This window comes from Pseudophryne corroboree, chromosome 12 (genome assembly GCF_028390025.1).
Source record: "Pseudophryne corroboree isolate aPseCor3 chromosome 12, aPseCor3.hap2, whole genome shotgun sequence".
Taxonomy (NCBI): domain Eukaryota; kingdom Metazoa; phylum Chordata; class Amphibia; order Anura; family Myobatrachidae; genus Pseudophryne; species Pseudophryne corroboree.
In genome coordinates this window covers 71,782,537-71,806,725 of record NC_086455.1, presented here as the reverse complement: position 1 = coordinate 71,806,725, position 24,189 = coordinate 71,782,537, and the positions used below count along the sequence as shown (strand labels likewise).

At 48.4% G+C, this 24,189-nt stretch overlaps 2 protein-coding genes across 3 annotated transcripts in view; one reads left to right on the top strand and one right to left on the bottom strand.

Annotated features, from left to right (window-relative positions):
• Positions 1-7,655: 7,655 nt before the first annotated feature.
• LOC134980699 (acyl-coenzyme A thioesterase 1-like) overlaps positions 7,656-24,189 on the bottom strand; it is a 49,305-nt gene continuing 32,771 nt past the window's right edge. The window contains exons 2-3 of the mRNA XM_063947628.1: positions 9,015-9,217; positions 7,656-8,434 (exon numbers count right to left, since the gene is read on the bottom strand). Of these exons, the coding sequence (XP_063803698.1) occupies positions 7,835-8,434; positions 9,015-9,217 (803 nt within the window). The 3' untranslated portion in view covers positions 7,656-7,834. The remainder of the gene's footprint in view (positions 8,435-9,014; positions 9,218-24,189) is intronic.
• The window catches only part of LOC134980700 (uncharacterized), a 151,562-nt gene continuing 138,783 nt past the window's right edge, over positions 11,411-24,189 (top strand). For both annotated transcript variants that reach the window (XM_063947630.1, XM_063947629.1), the window contains exon 1: positions 11,411-11,704. The gene's annotated coding sequence lies outside the window, so the exon portion shown is untranslated. The remainder of the gene's footprint in view (positions 11,705-24,189) is intronic.

The window sequence follows — 24,189 nt, the reverse complement described above, 5'->3', positions numbered from 1 at the left end:
CAGCCTGTAGTGTGTTTTTCCACTTTAATTTTGAGTGTGACTCCAAATCCAGACCTCCATGGGTTAATAAATTTGATTTCCATTGATAATTTTTGTGTGATTTTGTTGTCCGCACATTCAACTATGTAAAGAACAAAGTATTTAATAAGAATATTTCATTAATTCAGATCTAGGATGTGTTATTTTAGTGTTCCCCTTATGTATGTATGTATGTATGTATGTATGTATGTATGTATGTGTGTATATATATATATATATATATATATATATATATATATATATATATATATATAACTAGTTTGACTGAATGAAGAGCAAATTGTTTATACTCACCCAAAAGAAAAACATTGTATATTTTTACCAAACTTTTATTTAAAGTGCTAGATCAACACATTGTTAATTTGGCATCACGTGATGAACCTGTAATGATGAGAAACATTTCACACTGCTGCAAGTATAGACAGAGAGGTGATTTCATTTTACAATGGCAGAATGAGGCACAGTGCCCAGGAAAATAGGCAGGAACCAGTCTGATCACTCTCAGGAGAATGCCAGGCAGTTTTCTGCTGGTGATGCACTGTCACTTCTATTACACAGCAAGTACTTATACAAAACCGCCTCCATTAACTATTCGGTCAGGATACATGTGACATTCCAAAGATATGGAGTTGGCAGAGGAAGTGGAAGCTAAGCTGACACACGTAAGATTTAATACAATTTAGTATTTAGTCCAAATCCAATGCAGTGGTACACACCCTTTGATCAGACTTGCCTACTTTCTTGAGATGGCCAAAGTAGCAATGTAGGTGACGTGTGCACAATTCAGATGCAATGGAATTATAGCTATGACTATACAACATACTATTATTACATTGTATGTAAATATACCCCAGCGTATTGCACAACTCATACACAAACCAACATTCATTAGTACGCTAAAGCAGCATAACTCTAGACAAATGAATGGGAAGTGTCCAGTCTCCAGCACTTACCATCTATGCTAGCTAAAGTTATATTTTTAATGACAAATATAAAATCAGAAAAGGTGATGGAATCGGTTTAGTTGCACATTTGATAGACAAATCCGGCGGAACTTGGCAACACAAGCGACAATCATTAAAGCGGCAATCATTTACAAGGCATGGTTTTGTCTTCTACATGCCGCTTTAAAAAAAAGTCTGGGATCCCACACCTCTGACTTCACAACATCCAGCCTATGATTTTACAACTATGTCTCATTAGGTCACAAATAAACAATTAAATTCACCTTAGTACATTTTATTCACATTAAGGGGGTTATAATATATAGGTTTGTTAGCAAACCAAAAAAGCACACTAATGGGCAAAACCATGTGCACTGCAGGTGGGGCAGATGTAACATGTGCAGAGAGATTTCGATTTGGGTGGGTTATTTTGTTTCTGTGCAGGGTAAATACTGGCTGCTTTATATTTACACTGCAATTTAGATTTCAGTTTGAACACACCCCACCCAAATCTAACTCTCTCTGCACATGTTACATTTGCTCCACCTGCAGTGCACATGGTTTTGCCTATTAGTGTGCTTTCTTAGGACCCTATTCAGCATGGATAGCTAAACTTGCTAAAAAGTAATTGCGGCGATCAAATAGTTGCTGCCCAGAATTAAAGAAAAAACGCTCATTGCAGAAATTGCGATTACGTCACAAATACGGAACATCAAAGCGTTTTTCCATCTGCGCCAGGCAAGGTTATCCACAATTCTGCAAACGCAAGAGGCTGGAAGTGGTGATCGCTGACGTCAGAGACCCACTCAAAAACTCCTTGCCACGCCTGCATTTTTACAAACACACCCACAAAATGCCTTGTTTCCTGCCCTAAATGCTGGCATCCTGTCAGTCAAAATATGATTGCGTTGAAGCACAATGTGTTCGCAAAAATAATCGCACAGTTTTGCCATTTTTTTTTACCTGATCACTGCGCTGCGAGAATCGTCAGCGAGCGATCAACTCGGTATGACCCCCTATATCTCTATAGGGCCAGTCATCTGAAACTTTTATTCAGGCACATCAAACTCTGCCCCCAGTGACCCTTACAATATAATTTCCAAGCCACAGACACAACACACAGACAGGGCCCAGTCTTTTCCGAAGACCATTATCCTACCCACTTGTGTATCTTTAATGGATGCAGTGTGTGCAGTGCAGACGGGCCTGTGATTCCAGTGGGGGCCCCCACAGCACAGGCTGCACCCATTTTTTGAATACTTACCCCTCCGGAGTCCTGCGCCGACATCGGCAGTGCTGTGGAATCACTGTGAAAATGGTGCAGTGCCATTTTCCCGGTGATCTGCGCACGTGCAGTAGAGTCTGAGCCCTCTAGTGCTCAGACTCTCCAGCGCTGCTGGCAGAGAGGAGGAGGCAGCACACAGGCCTCTTCCTCTCTTAAAGCGCCCCTGATCCTATCAGTTATATATAGACCTAGATTATAGGAATTATGGGATGTAGTTATCTGACCAGCATTCAGGAGACCAACGGTCACAATACCTCCCCCTACATCCCGCCTCCTTAGAATCACGACGGTCGGCAAGCCGACTAGCAGGGACTGTTCCCACTCGTGGGTGTCCACGACACCCATAGAGTGGAAATAGAACCTGTGGCGAGCGCAGCTCACCACCAAGCCCGCAAGGGTCTTGTTGCGCTTGCTCCCCCCCCCCTTCCCGACTTCCATCTTGATGCCAGAATCCCGGCTTCAGTATTCTGACCGCCGGTCACACATACCCAACCTGGAATTACTGTAGGAGATCATTACACAATACGCTTTCTTTATAAGGCTTCCTGAGGCTTTTGTAACATATATTTACAGTTTAAATGGAGACTGTGCTCACTTTTATCTCTTAAGAAATGAATCCAGGGCCAAAATTTACTAATATTCGTGTTTTAGCCGTTTTTAAGGGAGTTTGAACTCGAATGGTATCGGGTGCATTTTACTGCAACTTTTTGAATCCTGATACGGTCAGTTACTAAGCTGTCGAGTTTTCCACATTCGTTTTTTCCGATGTCGATGTGATTCGTAATGTCATGCAGTGTTTTACGGGAGTGATGAGTAAAACACTGCCTGACAAAACACAAGGAATCCCGGACGGATTTGTGAGATCCGTGCAGGGCTTCATTGTGCACCTTTTTTTTTAAAAATGAAAGTGTTAAAAATCAAGAAAAAAATTGCATGGGGTCCCCCCTCCTAAGCACAACCAGCCTCGGGCTCTTTCAGACGGTCCTGGCTGCAAAAATATGGGGGAAAAATTGACAGGGGTTCCCCCATATTTTAACAACCAGCACCGGGCTCTGCGCCTGGTCCTGGTGCCAAAAATACGGGGGACAAAAGCGTAGGGGTCCCTCGTATTTTTGAAACCAGCACCGGGCTCCACTAGTCAGAGAGATAATGCCACAGCCGGGGGACACTTTTATATAGGTCCCTGTGGCCCTGGCATTAAATCACTAACTAATCACCCCTGGCCAGGGTACCCTGGAGGAGTGGGAACCCCTTAAATCAATAGGTCCCCACCCTCCAGCCACCCAAGGGCCAGGGGTGAAGCCCGAGGCTGTCCCCCCCATCCAAGGGCTGCAGATGGGGGGCTGATAGCCTTGTGAAAAAAATAGAATATTGTTTTATGTAGCAGTACTACAAGTCCCAGCAAGCCTCCCCCGCAAGCTGGTACTTGCAAGTACCAGCATGCGGTGGAAAACGGGCTTGCTGGTACCTGTAGTACTACTACAAAAAAAATACCCAAATGAAAACAGAACTCACACACCTTGAAAGTACAACTTTATTACATACATGCACACCTACATTCACACATACTTACCTATGTTCACACGAGGGTCGGTCCACTTCTCCAAGTAGAATCCATGGGTTACCTGAAATTAAAATTATACTCACAAAAATCCAGTGTAGATCGGTCCTCTTCTGAGCTTGTAATCCATGTACTTGGCAAAAAAACAAACCGGAAACCCGACCACGCACTGAAAGGGGTCCCATGTTTACACATGGGACCCCTTTCCCCGACTGCCAGGACCCCCCCTGACTCCTGTCAAAGAGGGTCCCTTCAGCCAATCAGTGAGCGCCACGTCGTGGCACTCTCCTGATTGGCTGTGTGCTCCTGTAGTGTCAGTGAGGCTGCACACGGCAGAGATACAATGTTGCGCCTATGCGCTCCATTGTATCCAATGGTGGGAACTTTGCGGTCAGCGGTGAGGTTACTTTCGGTCAACCGCTGACCGCAAAGTTCCCACCATTGGATACAATGGAGCGCATAGGCGCAACATTGTATCTCTGCCGTGCGCAGACTGACTGACAGCTCAGAAGCACACAGCCAATCAGGAGAGTGCCACGACGTGGCGCTCCCTGATTGGCTGAAGGGACTCTCTGTGACAGGAGTCACGGGGGGTCCCGGCAGTCGGGGAAAGGGGTCCCATGTGTAAACATGGGACCCCTTTCAGTGCGTGGTTCGGGTTTTTCGTTTTTTTTTTTTGCCAAGTACCTGGATTACAAGCTCAGAAGAGGACAGATCTACACTGGATTTTTGTGAGTATAATTTTAATTTCAGGTAACCCATGGATTCTACTTGGAGAAGTGGACCGACCCTCGTGTGAACATAGGTAAGTATGTGTGAATGTAGGTGTGCATGTATGTAATAAAGTTGTACTTTCAAGGTGTGTGAGTTCTGTTTTTATTTGGGTATTTTTTTTGTAGTAGTACTACAGGTACCAGCGGGCCCGTTTTTCCACCGCATGCTGGTACTTGTGGTTTTCCAAGTACCAGCTTGCGGGGGAGGCATGCTGGTACTTGTAGTACTGCTACATAAAACAATATTCTATTTTTTTCACAAGGCTATCAGCCCTCCATCCGCAGCCCTTGGATTGGGGGGGACAGCCTCGGGCTTCACCCCTGGCCCTTGGGTGGCTGGAGGGGGGACCCCTTGATTTAAGGGGTTCCCACTCCTCCAGGGTACCCCGGCCAGGGGTGACTAGTTAGTGATTTAATGCCAGGGCCGCAGGGACCTATATAAAAGTGTCCCCCGGCTGTGGCATTATCTCTCTGACTAGTGGAGCCCGATGCTGGTTCCAAAAATACGGGGGACCCCTACGCTTTTTGTCCCCCGTATTTTTGGCACCAGGACCAGGCGCAGAGCCCGGTGCTGGTTGTTAAAATATGGGGAAACCCCTGTCAATTTCCCCCCCATATTTTTGCAACCAGGACCGGCTCAAAGAGCCCGAGGCTGGTTATGCTTAGGAGGGGTGACCCCACGCAAATTTTCCCCCCAGTTTTTACATTAAACAGACCCTTTCCCATAGATAACCATGCACAGATCTCACTGATCCGTGCATGGTTATCCAAACTCGACTGGAAAAAGCAGGTCTATTTTTTTGCTGCTTTTTTTAACGATTCGCAAAAAAATACACCCGCACTTGAGCACTCAGAGACTAACACCCAAATACGAATGAATAGTGAATACCCGTGTTGTAGGAAATAACAGCCACGTTTGACCGATGGTCTATTCATTCGTATTTGTGTACTTTGCCGTTCAAACCATTACGAATGTCCCAAACACTGCCGAGATTTGTGCTTAGTGAATTCCCATGTTGGGACTTAGAAAAAAAAACACAAATCGGCCAAACTCGGATTTTTAGTAAATACTGGCCCAAGAGAGATTCACGAAGAGATTTTTTGAGACCTGGGAAAGTTACATAAAGACCCTCACAGACTCGTTCATGTATCAAACATGGAAGTGTTTTAGGAACACGCTATGGTATGAAACACGTGTCTATTCTCAAGACCCCCCGAATACCTTCACCAATGATTAGATCATGGCTAACCTATGCCTTGGTGACATTTTTTTCTCTCTCTCTCTCTCTCTCTCTCAAATGTGTAAGTAAGGAAAGGAGGAAGTGGATCTGAGTTCACACCATTTTGCCAGCCTTATGTCCTTGTTGACACCATTTGGAACATAGTGCTCATGTAATCTGGTCATACATTGAGTAATTGTACTTGATGTGTGTTATATTGTATTCATATTGCAAGTACTACTTTGATTCTGTACTTGTCATGCTCCAATATAAACATTTATTTGAAAAATAAATAAATAAATCCATGGAAGCTTGAGAAAACATGAAATAGACACACAGGGCCGGATTCAGAGATGCGGGATCACTTGCAGTGCCCGGTGACTGACTGACAGGGTGCTGACAATTGGGGGCGTGGAAGGGGTGGCAACGTCCAGCATTCCAGAATATGTGCAGAGGACAGTGGGCGTGCCAATGCCAGTGGCTGTGTCCTCGGACGCAGCTTCACTGGCCTCGGCTGTATGTAAACATTGGCCATCCTGAGTAACGTGAGGGTAACTCAGATGACCGATGTTCACTTCACCCAGAGAGATTCGATCTTGTGCCTTCAGACCCAGCAACTGACCACAAAACCCAGCAGGAGTCATCCATTTAAACAAGACGCCTCCTGCGCATTATTAGCATATTTTAGCACAGCAGCTGCATACAAAGATGGACCGCATACGCACAACAGCTGCATCAATGAATCCAACCCACAGTACAAATTGATATTGGGGAGACTTTGTGTGATCACATCTAGCTTCCACTATGTTATAATTGGGGGTCAATCTGACCTGATCACATGCTGCATTTTATCGCAGCAGTGCGATTGGGTCAGTACTGCGCATGCGCCGACGCCGCAGTGCGCCGGCGCATGCCAGACAACCGAAGGCCGTCGTTGCCTAGCGATCGCCTCTGCCTTATTGATATGCCAACACAAACGTTAGCACTATTAAAGCACGCCACAACCTGTAGATTTCAACACAACACAATTTTTCCTTGAATCCATAAGCAAACGCAGGGGGAATTTCTGGTTGCCTGGAAACCCCCCTCCCCAGCCATCACCTTGGACCACAATGGTAATAGTCTAAAATACAATTTTACTACAGCTGCACGTTTTTGAGATCTACTCAGATCTATAATAAAGTAATATAAATTTAGCACAGATACGATCAGGCACTCAGACATGCGGCTGTCCGGGAGAACCTCTTCGCTGCCCGGGTCGCAGCGGCTGCGTGTGACGTCACGCAGCCGCCGCAGCTCGCCCCCCCCCCCAATGGTCCGGCCACGCCTGCATTGGCCGGATCTCTCCCCCCTAAACGGCGGCTTAACGTCGCCGTCCAGCCTCCTCCCACCCAGCGACCGCCTCTGCCTGTCAATCAGGCAGAGGCGATCGCTACGGTACAACGGCCTTCGGCTGTCCAGCATGCGCAGATCCGGCCCGATTGCTGCAATAAACTGCAGCGAGCGATCGGGTCGGAATGACCCCCTAAATTCAAGCATTTGGAAACCCCCCTTTAGAAATCTTGCGTTTGCCACTGGAATCAGTACCTAAATAGGAAGATTTTTAAAGGTAAATTAATCTATTTCTGTCCATCCAAGGGAAAGGCCGCATAGAGTGTAAATTGCTATTTTTTATTGTAGGAAATAACACACCCTGAAATATCATTTGGCCATAAAGTAGCAGACTACAATGCTAGTGCAGAAGACTTCTGAATACCTAGGCTCACATGTGAGCAGTCAGGGGCCACCATACAAACAACCCGGTGATTGTTCTGGCATGAAGTACCACTACCATTTGAAAGTATATCTCCTTTATTATTAGAAATTTGTACCACTGGTTTTTACAGTTACAACATTGGCTTTTAATTTCTGTTCTACATAATGATGGAATCAATGGCAGTTACTGGTGAGGCTTAGATGGGAACATGGCTATTTAAGCAAGGTATACTCTTTCCATAAAACCCAGGTAGGACCTACAGGTGGCTCTGCAAATGATCTTGCTTAAGGTGCTTGGAGAAAAAAGCTTGGATCTTTTTCCACACGTCCTCCTGTGCTTTGGCATGCGCTTTCAGCTGGCCTCCCCACAGCACTGGCATACCCAATAGCTTGTGGTTGGAAGCATTGCACAGAGGAAAATAAGGAGGTTCCAAGAGGTGGCCAGCTCCTGGATAGTAATAAGCCTCCACGTCCTTCTTGTGCTCAATGAGACGAGCAACCAGCTGTTTGCTATAAGATGCACTGGGCCAGTTCTTGTCATCCAGTCCAGAAAACAGCAGGAAGGCAGCAGAGGATCTCTCGGCTGGAATGAGGCACTCTTGGCATGCTGGGTCCATGGGATCATCCATGGACTCAGAAAAATCCATTTCCCCAGCTTCGGTGAACTTGATCTTCTCAGTGTTGAACCGCAGGCATGGCAGCACAAAATCGTCACATGGTAAAGGGGCAAAAGTATTGGCATTGCAGCCAGAGACACTGACAACTGCCTTGATCCCAGGAAGGAAGGCCGCCATGGTGACGGCCAGTTCAGCACCTTTAGAAAGGCCGATTATCCCAATTCCTCCTCGTTTGTTCACCTAAAACAACGTTACAGACAGCGTCAGTCACCCTCTCCAAATTTGTATTTTCTTTATCCATGCAAATCTTTTCATAATTTGCCTTAGGTATCTTACACAATTGAGGGGTCTATGTACTAAGCCTTGGATGAAGATAAAGTAGATGGAGATAAAGTACCAACCAATCGGCTACTAACTGTCATTTTTCAAACACAGCCTGTGACATGGCAGTTAGGAGCCGATTGGTTGGTACTTTATCTCCATCCAAGGCTTAGTAAATAGACCCCTGAAGCTGTTAGAGAAATACTGTATAATGTAATTCATGATTTATAACCATATAATCCTCTCCAGTTTGAAATTAAACACCATGTCCCTTTTCTTTCTGCTTCCTATGTTTTATCTGGTCTACTACACCACACTTACATAATAATGTTGTTTAGAACATTCAGCATGCTGGGCGGCCTTGCCCTGTGATGGGCGGCCCCCAGCATTTGATCCAAAGGATTGCAAATTCTGCTAATTAGCCGAATTTGCAATCCTTACTGAATTAACCCCATAGTGAAGATCTGATCAAATGTATGAACTATAAGTACAAAAATACCTTTGGGTGACGCTTTAGGAATTCCAATGCTTCTCTGAAGTAATTCAAGTGCAGCCCTCCAAGGTTGTTTGGGAGGTCATCATAATCAAAATATGCCAGTGCCATAGTTAGGTAGCCACGGCTGGCCAACAGGCTGGCTCTGTGTTCCATGAGACCTCCACCTGTTCCATAAAGGTCCATAATGGCAGGAAATGGCCCGAGCCCTGCAGAGGAGACCAAACCCATCACATTACACTTCTGAAGCTTACTGTATATTATACCATACCAGTGTCGGACTGGGGCATGTAGGGCCCACCTGGGGCCTGTGTTTAGGGGTGTGGCCAGTCCGCAGAGGGGGTGTGGCCTGCTACCTCATTGGTTTGACTAACCATTAGAGAGTGCAACGTTTGGGCCCCTTCCTAAATATATTCAGTAAATTCAGCTACTGCATGCATGGTAATGTACCAGATTAGTAACAGATTAATAACAGCAATGCACTGTAGAAAATACACCATAGTCCAGTATAAGGTAACATATGTATAATGTATAATTCAAGTGCACAGTCTGGAACCTGATCCTTAAAGCAGGAAGAGGGCCCCCCAGGCAGTGGGGCCCACTGGTGGTTTCCCCGGTACCCCTGTGGGCCAGTCCAAGCCTGTACCATGCTAAGCCCAGATCTCCTTTACTGATTATCATATTCCACACATACAGGATTTCAGCAACTCATGATAAATATCAAATTATATTTTCACAGATAGATTATAATATAAATCCTTTGGTGTGATGTCAGCAATAGAATACAGTATATACTTTATTAGCATTTCTGAGCCCTGCCCAGCAGAATAACCTAAATATGTCATACATGTTTATCACCACAATAAAGCATATTGGCCCTCATTCCGAGTTGATCGGTCGCAAGGCGAATTTAGCAGAGTTACACACGCTAAGCCGCCGCCTACTGGGAGTGTCTTAGCATCTTAAAATTGCGACCGATGTATTCGCAATATTGCGCTCACAAACTACTTAGCAGTTTTAGAGTAGCTCCAGACTTACTCTGCCTGTGCGATCAGTTCAGTGCTTGTCGTTCCTGGTTTGACGTCACAAACACACCCAGCGTTCGCCCAACCACTCCCCCGTTTCTCCGACCACTCCTGCGTTTTTTCCGGAAACGGTAGCGTTTTCAGCCACACTCCCATAAAACGGCCTGTTTCCGCCCAGTAACACCCATTTCCTGTCAATCACATTACGATCGCCGGAGCGATGAAAAAGCCGTGAGTAAAAATACTATCTTCATAGCAAAGATACTTGGCGCAGTCGCAGTGCGAATATTGCGCATGCGCACTAAGCGGAATTTCACTGCGATGCGATGAAAAATACCGAGCGAACGACTCGGAATGAGGGCCCTTATCATAAGTTTTTTTGTACCTAACTGATAAACAGAAGTCTTCATACCTGCTTGATGGCTACCCAGGCACAGTGGACTAGCACACAGTGTGTGGACAAATGTGTTACAGTATGCATGGTGTGATTTTGAACATAAATTTCTCGTTCAGATGCTAGCCGCCATCAGCTGACCTGGATTTTTACTTCGTGTCTCTGATGTTGTATAAATTTGGTTGTTGATGCTGAGATAATTCCCCCGTAAATTACAGCATAAGCTAGGTCAGTGGGATAGAATCCACATCTTCTCATCCCTGGTAATGACTCTAATTTGAATCCACAGCCTGGCATCCTTCCTAATGCCTCGGATATTGCTCCACGCAGGTGGATGACACTGAGACATGTCACCCCAGCAGGGCCAGATTAAGGTCTGTGGGGGCCCCAAGACAACAAATTTGTGGGGCCCAGGCCCGGCGCTACCCGCTCAGCAAGGTCCTGCAAAGAAGGGAGGCGCCGGGTCGGAGAGGCGCTCTCCCCGCTCTGCGACCTTACTGATGCTGTTGCTGCCGGCTGTCAGCGCCTGTCACTCTGACAGGCAGCAGCGGCGCCGGCAGCATGAAGACCAGCTCCCCCCCTCCTTGCCTCTTTACTAACGGCCAGGGGCGTCGGAACGGGGGGCAGGCAAGGGGGCAGCGGAGAGGAGCGATCAGGGCTGGACGGCCAATATCGCAACCTACGCATCTGCGTATGGCGCCGTCTCCCACCACAGCTGCGCAGAGTCTCACCCGCGGTATCTGCTGCCTGCGTGCGCCTCCTGGTCACAACATCTTGTAGCGGAATGGCTGTCTGCTGCTGCATGCCTCTCCCGTGTCCCGGTGTCTGTCCCCTCTACTCCGCTTCCCTCTTCTCCCCCCCCCCCCCACCTCTTCCTAGGCAAAAGCAATCCATCGCGAATGGCCAGTGCATGTAAACAGTGTGGCGCAGTTCTCAGTGATCGGCAGCTTTGGCCTGATCTCCTCCTTGTCTGGTGCATGCTGCTCCTGGGAGTCTTTGTGTCCTCCGCTCCGCGCACCCAGCCATGGCCAGCGCCTACTGCAATAAGTGCAGGGACAGCCGCAGGGGAGACAAGGAGGAGGAGCAGCACCACGGCGTTGGGCGACGGCGTTTGGCACAACACATGGCTGTCCGCCAACTCGTCTGCAGCAGCCTGCCTGAGTCCCTGGCCCTGATGAGACACGTCACCCAGGCAGTCCCGGAATCCGGCCCCTAGCAGCAGGGCCAGCTGCAGCCTGAAAGAGCTCACTATCAACAGGGAAAGGAGATCTGCCAGGGTGAGTGGCTGACGTCCTCACCTCCCTCTCTCATCCTCCCTCTCTTTCTCTCTCGTCCTCACCTCTCTCTCTTGTCCTCACCTCTCTGTGGGCGGGATGTACTAACCGCCGCTGCGTTAATTGCCGTTTTCACTGCGATCGGAGTAGTCACTGCCCCGCTGCTCCTTAGCTCCCCATCTGCTTTCTCTTCCCCTTCCCCATCACCGCCGCGGCCACTAGAGTTCTATCGCCGTTGTGCTCGGTCTGTGCTGCGCTCCCCCTGGCAGTCTGCGCATGCGCACTTTGTCACAGCTTTCCGCAGCTTTGTCACCACCCTCCCTCTAACTCCCCCCCCCCCCCAGCGTCCCAGCCCTCACCCTCCCTGTAACTCCCCCCTCAGTGCCCCTACCCTTACCGTCCCTGTAGCATCCCCCCAAGGTGCCCTCACTCTCCCTCTAACTCCCCCCTCAGCGTCCCAGCCCTCACCCTCTCTGTAACTCCCCCCTCAGCATCCCTACCCTCACCCTCCCTGTAACTCCCCCCTCAGTGCCCCTACCCTTACTGTCCCTGTACCTCCCCCCTCAGGATGCCCTCGCCCTCCCTGTAACTCCCCCCTCAGCGTCCCTGCCCTCACCCTCCCTGTAACTCCCCCCGCCTTCAACCACCCTTTAACACCCCGTCTGCGCCCATGCTCTCACTCTCCCTCTAACTCCCCTGTCAGCGCCCCTGCCTTCACCTTCCCTCTAACTCCCCATCAGCGTAATCTCAGAGCTGTTGAATTTGCCCCCTGCCTATTCAGTTTCGGGCCGTTTTCAACCATTTTTAAGGCATTTTCGCCAATGCCTTTTCACCTTTTTTGTGTTAAAAGGCATTGGCGAAAAATGCCTCAAAATCGTCAAAAACGGCCAGCTTTTTCACCGGCGCAGGTGAGAAAACATGTGGATTCGGGAATCCACATTTTTTTTGCTCCTGCTGAATTTTTCGCCTAGGCAAAAAAACGTCCCTGCTATTGAATAGGGTGAATCCACATTCGCCTTAAAAATGGCAACAAGTCCTGTTTTTTCACCTAGGCGAAAAAAACCCGACCTACTTGAATACCCCCCTATGTCGTGTCATATGAATAATGGGGACTACGTGCAGTATAATGTGAATAAGATTGTGCTGCAGTGTGGCGTAATATGAATTGGAGCAACTATTGTGAGGTGCTATTGTGTGTCCACACTCCTTCCTAGTGAGACCACACTCCTCTTTTGTGATGGACGCTGTCCCTTTCTAAGTTAACGGAGGGAGGGCGCAATTTTATAGTTTGCAGGAGGGCGCCAAACACCCTAGCACCGGCCCTGGTGGGGCCCCCACACACTGTCCTCACAACTGCAAAAAAAACATTGGAGTAGGAGTACAGCATTTACCTGTCTCCTCTCCGTCCTCCTCGGCAGCTGAGCTGTTCCTTTACTGCTGTGGCCGCCGAGGAGCTTCACTCACAGCAGTGTGAAGTCTTGCGAGATAATGTCAAATTAGCCCACTAAGTTACTCTGACTGCAGCACACAAGAGCCGTCTTCTTGGTATTATCTATCAGACTAGTGCATCATTCAGAACACTAACAGGCGGCAATCCAGGGATTAGAACCACAAAACGAACCAGTCCTTTCATGAACACGAGACTAGCAGTGCACTGAGCCATCCTTTCCGCTTTGGAAGGTGTTATGCATTTCCTAATGTCATTAATAAAGGCAATAAATAGAAAGGCAGCCTACCTGGGGCTATAAACCAGGAGCTGCCCCATAACCAACAGAGGACCTGGTTACCTGCTGACTGTAACAGTGCCTGATATGTAGAAGTGTGGACACTTAATATCATTATGTAGCATTTAGTAACATATAAGTTGCTAAATTACAAAAATCTAACAGGGAATTGAACAAGGCTCCAGAGCAATACTGAGTTCAGATGGTTCAATTAAACTGACTGTCACCTATGCAAGCATGGATAAACTTCAAACCTGGACTGCTAAAGTGCCATGAGGACCAATTAGGAACCTCTGTATTAAGTCAAATTGAGTTAGAATACATAGACAAGCTTACTCTTAAGGGGGGCACACAAGGAGAGATCAGTGGTTACATTCTAAGCAATCCCCCCAGGGATAGCGATGCACGGCCCACGCGTCGCTGTTGCTAGATTGGCCTGCATGCAGGCACAATCTAGCACATCGCTCATTTCACCTGCTGGGTGAAATGAGTGCCCCCGTCCATCCCCCCCCCCCCCGTCCATCCCCCTCGCTCAGCACACATCGCACTGTGCTGAGTGCGGGGAGAGATGTGTGCTGAGCGGTCTGTGTTAAGATCGCTCAGCACACATCTCTCCCATCAGTACTGACCTGTAGCATTCCGTATGCAGCATTTGGCTGGCTGATGAACAAATACGTTTCCACCCTTCTGTAGGTATGAGACGGCATATCTCTATCTATCTATATACATTATACACACTTCCCAATGCCTCACCCCACCGCACGTCACTGATATATAAAATAAATATATATATATATATATATATATATACACACACATATACATTTATATATATATATATATATATATATATATATACACACACACACACACACACACACACACACACACACACACACACACACACACACACACATATATACATATAAATAACAACTTAGCTTCAATATTTCCAGACTGATGACATTTAGAAGCCGAACATGTAAAGAGAAAATAAAATCGACATAGAGTGTACTGTTTTAAAACACAATAATTTTTACAGTGGTTCTAAGAATTAGGAATGTGGCTGATTCCAAAATATCAGATAGAACTGATGATGCTAAAAAAATAAAAATAAAATAAAATATATATATATATATATATAGATAGAAGATGAAAGCTATAAAAGACGGTGTTTTTACAACAGCTTAAAAGCTAGGAATGTGGCTCATTCCAATCAATGTTTAAGCAAATGTGATAATAAAAACAACAATTTAATAGGCACAGTCCTGCCACACTTAGAGGTAGCAAACGTACAAGACAATAAAAACAAATAGGCAGTTCATCTGTCCATAAATGCAGGTAGCACACGTACGTACGTACGTACGTACGTACGTACGTACGTACATATATATATATTTAGTATCCTCAGTTCTATCTAATATTTTGGAATAAGCCACATTCCTAATTCTTAGAACCACTGTAAAAATTATTGTGTTTTAAAACAGTACACACTATGTCGATTTTATTTTCTCTTTACATGTTCGGCTTCTAAATGTCATCAGTCTGGAAATATTGAAGCTAAGTTGTTATTTATTTTAATAACTGCACCTGACTGCACAGGTTTATATTCACCGACACTATTAGGCGCTTTTATCTACTTCATTTGTTCACTTTTATCCACACACTGTACAAGAGCTGCCACTCATTTATAGATGAGGTGTGTTGTGTAAAAGGAAAAGGGAAAAAAATCTCTTTCCTACCCAGGTTGTTCTAATAGATATACCTAGGCGCTGTTCTTCACTGTTTTCATATATATATATATATATATATATACACACATACATACACACACACATACATACAATATGTGCAAAAAATTAAGGCAGGTGTGGAAAAAAATACTGCAAAATATGAATGTTTACAAATATAGAAGGGTTAATAGTTTATTTTTAATTAACAAATGCAAATTGAATGAACCTCACCTATTGAATGATTCTGCCCCTACCTCACACTTTTGCACAGTACTGTATATCTCGGCTATTTTTTGTAACATTGACTAATTTCCCCACGTCCACTGCTAGTATAAAAGAAAAGCTGAAAGCTGGTGGATTAGGAGGGTTGGGTTTGCATGACTGGCTGTCGGGAGGCTGCAGGGTCACCATCCCGACGCCGGGATCCCGGCATTTAGATGGCCGGCACGGGGGTGTGTGTGGCTCGGTGACTTGCTGCGCCCGCCACAGGTTCTATTCCCACTCTATGTGTGTCGTGGACACCCACAAGTGGCAATAGTCCCTTTTGGTCGGCATGCCGACTGGCGGGATATTCAGATGCTGGGATCCTGGTGTCGGTATTGTGACCGGCGGTCACACAAACGCATCCTGGATTAGGATACTAATGTATCAGTACTGTGTGGGTAAATCAATTAAAGGTTTTTAAAAAGTTGCAGACATTTGTTACGTTGTAATAACCTGAGTGCTCAGTGAGAAGATTGCAACAGTGAATTAACAGAGGGGAGAAAATGCACACCGTGGAGCTGTCTGTCACCGCAATGGAAGTGCGACATGACGGTTCTAAAGCTGGGTACACACTGGCTGATATATCGGCTGTTCAATTAAATGGCTGATATATCGTGGGTGTGTACCCCTGATATGTCTGTGAACAACATCATTCACAGACATATCGCGTCGGCCCTGCAGCACAGCCATTGGCTGATAGATCTACAGATACATTGGCGCATTGTGCTGCATGTACGGGCGGCCCGTACACTTGCTGTAGAGCCCGCCTGTGACTAACATCACAACTAGGAGTGTACATGTACATACCCGCCCAGTTGGGACATCAGGCTCAACACATTGAGCTTACGATCGGTAAGTGTTTATACTGGCGATGATTAAGACAGTAATTAAGAACACGGAACAGATGATAATGCGCAAATATTGCAAAAATAAAAAGCAATAATTAGTACTTCCCACCCAAAGCATTGCATCCACCATGCGGTACAACCCGCCATTTACCACAGATGTTCTAATCGCATATGTACTTACGGGAGGCACTCGATATCCCGACGCTCTGCATACTGGCGCCGAGATCCTGACCGCCGGGATACTGACAACTATTCTCCCTCTTGGGGTGTCAGGACACCCCTGGATGGAGAATAAATAGCGAGGCGAGCGCAGCGAGCCTGCAAGGAGCTCTTTTGCGCTCGCCCCGCTGCCGGCATTCTGGCGGCCAGGATCCCGACACCGGTATGCTGGTCGCCAGGATCCCGAGCGCCGGTATATCATAGTACACCCGTACTTACATTTGAGATTAGTATTGCAAAAGACAGCACTCCTGATAAAAGCTGCCTTTTGTGATGTTGGTTTAAGACTCGGGGGTTCCTCTGTGCAGAGGGCAGCGGCAGCTGCGGGGGGTGTTGAAAGGAATCCGATTGGATCCCTCTCAGGGGAAATCACGAGAAGAAGCCCACAGGCTATTGGGTAACGCCGCCCAAAGGTGTCGTTTGTTACCCATTGGGTCCAGGCTCCGGAATGCAACAGGGTTTTTACTATATATTAGGCTTTAGTACATTATGTATATTATGTATATACATATTGTATATACTCCCCGTACTTGCGTGGGTTTCCTCCGGGTTCTCTGGTTTCCTCCCACAATCCAAAAATATACTGGTAGGTTAACTGGCTTCCAACAAAAATTGACCCTAGTGTGAATGTGTCTGTGTGTACATGTGGTAGGAAAATAGGATTTTGGTTACCTACCGGTAAATCCTTTTCTCGTAGTCCGTAGAGGATGCTGGGGTCCATATTAGTACCATGGGGTATAGACGGGTCCACCAGGAGCCATTGGCACTTTAAGAGTTTAATAGGGTGCGCTGGCTCCTCCCTCTATGCCCCTCCTACCAGACTCAGTCTAGAAACTGTGCCCGAGGAGACGACAAACTTCGAGAGAAGGAATTACACAGATAGTGGCGAGATACATACCAGCTCACACAACATGCAAATCCAGCCAACATGCCGGAAAAACTCAGCAACAGCTGATAACCGTAAATAACGCAGAACTTACCTAGGAACCAGGTAGAACTGAACTATAAAATCAGAGCAGGAAAATGCAGCGCTGGGCGGGCACCAAGCATCCTCTACGGACTACGAGAAAAAGATTTACCGGTATGTAACCAAAATCCGATTTTCTCTTCGATCCTAGAGGATGCTGGGGTCCATATTAGTACCATGGGGATGTACCAAAGCTCCCAGTACGGGAGGGAGAGCGCGGAGGCTCCTGCAACACTGCTTGACCACACTTGAGGTCATCCAAGGCCAGAGTATCAAACTTGTAAAACTTGGCAAACGTGTTCAACCCAGGCCAAGTAGCTGCTCGGCAGAGTTGTACCGCCGAGACACCCCGGGCAGCCGCCCAGGAAGAGCCCACTTTACGAGTAGAGTGGGCCTTTACAGATTTCGGACATGGCAACCCTGCCGTGGAATAGGCATGCTGGATACTGAACCTGATCCAGCACGAAATCGACTGCTTAGAAGCAGGACATCCAATTTTCTTGGGATCATAGAGGACAAACAGAGAGTCACTTTTCCTATGACGAGTCGTCCTCTTCACGTAAATCTTCAAAGTCCTCACCACATCCAAGGCCTTTGAAGTAATTAAGGAGTCAGTAGCCACTGGCACCACAATAGGTTGGTTGATATGGAAAGCCGGCACAACCTTAGGTAGGAACTGTGGACGAGTCCTAAGTTCCGCCCTGTCCTCATGGAAGATCAGATAGGGGCTTTTACAAGATAAAGCCCCCAATTCCGACACGCGTCGGGCAGAAGCCAAGGCCAACAAGGTGACCGCCTTCCACGTGAGAAACTTGAGATCGGCCTCCTGTAGAGGCTCAAACCAAGCAGATTGCAGGAACTGCAACACCACATCAAGATCGCATGGTGCCGTAGGCGCCACAAAGGGAGGCTGGATGTGCAGAACCCCTTTCAAAAAGGTCTGAACCTCAGGAAGAACAGCCAATTGTTTTTGGAAGAAGATGGACAAAGCAGAGATCTGGACCTTGATGGAGCCCAATCTCAGTCCCATATCCACCCCTGCTTGCAGAAAAAGGAGAAAACGTCCAAGTTGAAACTCCACCGCCGGAAACTTCTTGGCCTCACACCAAGAAACATATTTCTTCCAAATGCAATGGTAATGTTTAGATGTTACCCCCTTCCTGGCCTGTATCAGGGTAGGAATGACCTCACTCGGGATACCTTTCCGAGCTAAGATCTGGCGTTCAACCGCCATGCCGTCAAACGTAGCCGCGCTAAGTCTTGATAAGCGAACGGCCCCTGCAGGAGCAGATCCTCCCGAAGAGGTAAAGGCCGTGGATCTTCCAGCAGATCCGCGTACCAAGCCCTCCTTGGCCAGTCCGGAGCAATGAGGATTGCCAGAACCTTTGTTCTTCTCACGAGCTGAAGAACCTTTGGTATCAGAGGAAGTGGAAGGAACACATACACTGACTTGAACACCCACGGTGCAGTGCGTCCACTGCCTGTGGGTCTCTTGACCTGGATCAGTACCTCCGTAGCTTCTTGTTGAGGCGGGAGGCCATCATGTCTATGTGAGGAATTCCCCACCAACCGGTTACCTCCTCGAGCACCACCGGATGGAGGCCCCACTCCCCTGGATGGAGAGGAAGTCTGCTTCCCAGTAGTCTATGCCCGGAATGAAGATTGCCGACATCGCCACCGCGCGCCTTTCTGCCCAGATGAGGATTTTTGACACCTCTGACATGGCAGCCCTGCTCTTCGTTCCGCCTTGTCGGTTTATGTAGGCCACTGTGGTCACGTTGTACAACTGCACCTGAACAGCCCGATCCTGTAGAAGGTGTGCTGCTTGCAGAAGGGCATTGTACATGGCCCTGAGTTCCAGGATGTTTATTGGGAGGAGTGATTCTTGATCCAACCATCGTCCCTGAAAAGTTTCCCCCTGAGCGCATGCTCCCCGACCTCTTAGTCTTGCATCTGTGGTCAAAAGGATCCAGTCTTGAATTCCGAACCTTCGCCCTTCCAGAAGGTGCAGAAGTTGCAGAGGAGTGAAATCCTGGCTTTCGGAGACAGGCGTATCCTCTTATGCATGTGTAGGTGAGAGCCCGACCACTGGTCCAAGAGGTCCAGCTGAAAAGGTCGAGCATGAAACCTGCTGTACCGCAGAGCCTCGTAGGCGGCAACCATCTTCCACAGAAGGCGTATGCATTGATGAACCGATACCCGGGTAGGATTTAGGACATCTCGGACCATTGTTTGAATCACCAACACTTTCTCCACCGGTAGAAATACCCTCTGCACTTCCGTGTTGAGGATCATTCCCAGGAAAGACAGCTGCCTTGTAGGCTCCAGATGAGACTTTGGAAGGTCGAAGATCCAACCGTGCTTCCTGAGCAGCTGTGTCGTGAGCGCAATGGACCGCAACAACCTCTCCCTAGACGACGCCTTGATCAGGAGATCGTCCAGATATGGGATTATGTTCACCCCGTTTGCGAAAGAGAACCATCATCTCCGCCATCACCTTGGTGAAGATCCTTGGTGCTGTGGAGAGGCCAAACGGCAGCGCCTGGAACTGATAGTGATCGTCCATCAGCGCAAACCTGAGATATGCTTGATGCGGAGCCCAAATGGGAATGTGGAGGTAAGCATCCTTGATGTCCAGAGACACCAGGAACTCCCACTCCGTCAGTCCTGAGATGACAGCTCTCAGAGATTCCATCTTGAATTTGAACTCCCTGAGATAAGGATTCAAAGACTTTAAGTTTAGAATAGGCCGTACCGAACCATCCGGTTTTGGTACCACAAAAAGGTTTGAATAATAACCCTTGTTCCACTGCTGAAGTGGGACCGGAACAATGACCTCTGACACCACCAATTTTCTGATGGCCTCCAGAAGAATTGTCCTGTCTGCCGGCAGGGCTGGCAAGCCTGACTTGAAGAAACGGTGAGGCGGGGGGATCTTGAAACTCCAGTCTGTACCCTCTGGACACTATATCCAGGAACCAGAGGTCCAGACCAGACGACACCCAGACGTGGCTGAACTGCCGGAGTCTTGCCCCCACCTGACCCACCTCCAGGCCTAGCTGTCCACCGTCATGCGGAGGACTTAGGGGTATCAGAAGCGGGCTTCTGGGTCTGGGAACCTGCGGGAGCAGGCTTCTTTCCTTTGGCACGACCACCTCTGAAGAAGATGTTTGAAGGCTTATTTTTTCTAGGCCTCGCGGGCCGAAAGGACTGTGACGTGGTAGATGAAAAAGGCTTCTTCGTAGCCTGTGCAGCTGAGGGGAGAAAGGGAGACTTACCCGCGGTAGCTGTGGCAATCCACGCATCCAGCGCCTCCCCAAAGAGAGCCAGACCTTTGTATGGTAGGCCCTCCACACACTTCCTGGATTCCGTGTCCGCAGACCAGTTGCGCAGCCAGAGACCCCTGCGAGCCGAGATGGACATGGAGGAGATCCCCGCAGCCATGGAACCCAGGTCTTTCATGGAATCCACCAGGAACCCTGCAGAATCCTGAATATTACGTAAAAATAAATCAACGTCACCTTTGTCCAGCATAGTCGATTCCTCCTGCAGAGTGATTGACCACCTGGCAATAGCTTTAGCAATCCAAGCACAGGCTATAGTAGGCCGCAATATAGCCCCTGAAGCCGTGTAAATGGATTTCAGTGTAGCATCCACCTTGTGATCTGCCGGGTCCTTTAACGCGGTAGATTCCGGGACCGGTAATACCACCTGTTTGGACAGCCTGGAGACAGAGGCGTCGACTATCGGTGGGGACTCCTATCTCTTCCTATCTTCCTCCGGGAAGGGAAAAGCCACCAAGACTCTCTTGGGAATCTGGATTTTTTTTTTCCGGAGTTTCCCATGCCTTTTCAAAGATAGCATTTAATTCTTTGGATGCCGGGAAGGTGAGGGGGGGGGCTTCTTATTATCTGTAAAGAAGGCCTCCTCCACCTGTTCTGGAGCTGTGTCTGAAATGTGTAAAACATCCCTAACAGCCTCAATCATCAACTGCACCGCCTTGGCAAGTGATGCTGTCCCCCTCAACACAACCCGTCACCGTCTGCAGCATCAGAGTCGGTGTCCGTGTCATCCTGCATAATTGCAAGTGCACGTTTGTGAGACTGTACCGCAGGGGACCCCGAGGAGGCAGTATCAGACCAAACAACCATAGAGGACTGCAGGACCTGAGTGGCATGCTTAGTCCTAGCAACACTATCAGAAATCTGAGAAATAGTGTCCTCAGAGAGACTAACCATTCTGGCTCTCTAGCTGGGATCTGTGCTAAAACAGTACAATCCTGATTACATGGTATAGAGTCTTCCTGGGAAGATAAATCCTGTGCAGAATATGAAGCAGTGTCCCTAGACATGTTGTCACACACCCTCAAACACCCCACAAACACACAGGTTATTGTCATGTAGACAGAGTTTCCCCCCCCCCCCAAGAATGGCAGAGAGAGAGAGAGAGATTGGAGCCAACCCACTCACTGCGCTATTAGAGGTATAGGGACTCCCTAAACAGCGCTGACTGTGTCCCTTAATAGGTGACACAGCCTTTATACAGCCTCCCCCCTCCCCCCTTCTACAACTCCCTGGTACCGTACAGATAGCTGGAGATTGCTCTGGAGGGACCTGGATCCACTTGGTAGTGAGTGCAGGCAGGAAAAATGTCGCTGAACGCTGCTGGTCCGCTCTGAGGAGAAGCTCCGCCCCCTCAATGGCGCTGTCTTCCCGCTCTTTGAAAGATTACACTGGCCGGAGGATTTGTGCTGGCTTGGATCCGCAGACCCCGACAGGCTTGTAGTGGACAGTGTAGGGTCCGGAGCTGGCCCAGGGCGCCCCTCCCAGTGCCGCACCGTATTACCGCTGAGCCTTCCAGGAGCGCGGTTAAGACCGCGCTCCTACCCTCTAGCCGCCCTCTTCACACTGTCCCTCCTGCTTGCAAGGGGGGACAGTGACTCACTCGCCACACTTCAGCTCCCTGAGGGGGTGGCGGCTAGCTGCCGGGGCAAGCGTTCCCCTGCGACGGGGCGCGATCGGACCCCTCTGGAGCTCAATGTCCAGTCAGCGGGAGCAGTGGCTCAAGACCCCGCAGGGCGGATGCTGCCCCGCCCCCCCATCCAGACCCTCGCTGCAGGGAGGCTGTCGCCAGCAGCCTCCCTTTAAAATAACAAACTCAGAAAAAAAAAAATTCTTTCTTTTCAAAGAGAACTCTGTAGAGCTCCCCTAGCTGTGACCGGCTCCTCCGGACACATTTTCTAAACTGAGTCTGGTAGGAGGGGCATAGAGGGAGGAGCCAACCCACACTATTAAACTCTTAAAGTGTCAATGACTCCTGGTGGACCCGTCTATACCCCATGGTACTAATATGGACCCCAGCATCCTCTAGGACGTAAGAGAAATATAGATTGTAAGCTCCACTGGGGCAGGGACTGATGTGAATGGGCAAATATTCTCTGTAAAGCACTGCGGAATATGTGCGCGCTATATAAATAACTGGTAATAATAATAAATAATAATAATTATGTGGAATCTGTGGGTTACAGTGCAAAGCAAATGCTAAGTAGCTGAATACTCAGAGCCGGCCCTAGGCATAGGCAAATGCCTAGGGCATTTGGTATGCTTAGGGGCACCAGCAGCTTCTGCTGATTAAAATGATATGCGGCATGCCTATATTCTGTGTGTAACTGAGGCTGTATCTGCATCCGAAATGCTACATTGCAGTATATTCCAGGAAATCACTGTAATGTAGCATTTCGCATGCAGATACAGCCGCAGTCGCACACAACATATAGGCATGCTGCATATCATTTTAATCAGCAGAAGCTGCTTTTGCATCCTAGCCACATAGTAATGCAAATAAGACGCATTTTCATACACAAAAGGCGCTCCAATGCTAGCAGAGCTGCCACTTGACTCATGCCAGGCATCTACTTCTGAAATAGCGGCAGTGCTAGGGAACACCAGCCAAAATCGTGCCTAGGGCATCACATTGGTTAGGGCCGGCTCTGTGAATGGTAGATGCTAGAATCAAGTGGGCTAAGGGACCTTTTCCGTAAGAGGGAGGAGTTACGACACAAGGGGGAGGAGCTAGGCCAGCGGGATAGTTCCTCTACTATCCACGCCACCAACTATTACCTTTAGTAATCAGGTGGCGAGCGAAGCGGAGCGGAGCGAGCCACCGAGCCCGAAGCGTGGCGAGCGAACTTTTCGGGTACCCTGTTCGCCCGTAGCTCCTCCCCCTGGTGACGTGTCTCCTCCCCTAGATACGTCAGAAGGTCCCTTCTCCCACTCCGAAATAGACTCAACCCTCTGTGAATACTGTAGCTCCAGGCGTGATACCTGCATGGTAAGCCCTGCGCATAACTGTGTATATGTCCCTATGACATCCCCGCATCACAGTCATTATCAGCCAGCGCACAGGTCACTATAGTAGTCTTGCGATACAGCATACACTATAGTGAGCAGCAGGGATCACACTGACAGTCACATGGGGGATTCGGTGAAAGCCGGACCGGACCAAGTTCCGGAACGCCGGACGAGACCTGCTCCCTGCAGCGACCCCTTCCGCTGAGGAGCTTTGTAAGCGCGTGTCCGTGCGGGGGGCGTGTACCTAACAGGCAGTCAGCGGGGAGAAGGGGAGCGAGAGCTTGGAGCCGGCTCCCCTCACGAAGCTGCGGCTGCTGCTCCCGTGAGACTGTCAGCCCTGCACACACAGCGGACGGGCGGACAGGTCCGTGCGCTGCTGTGTG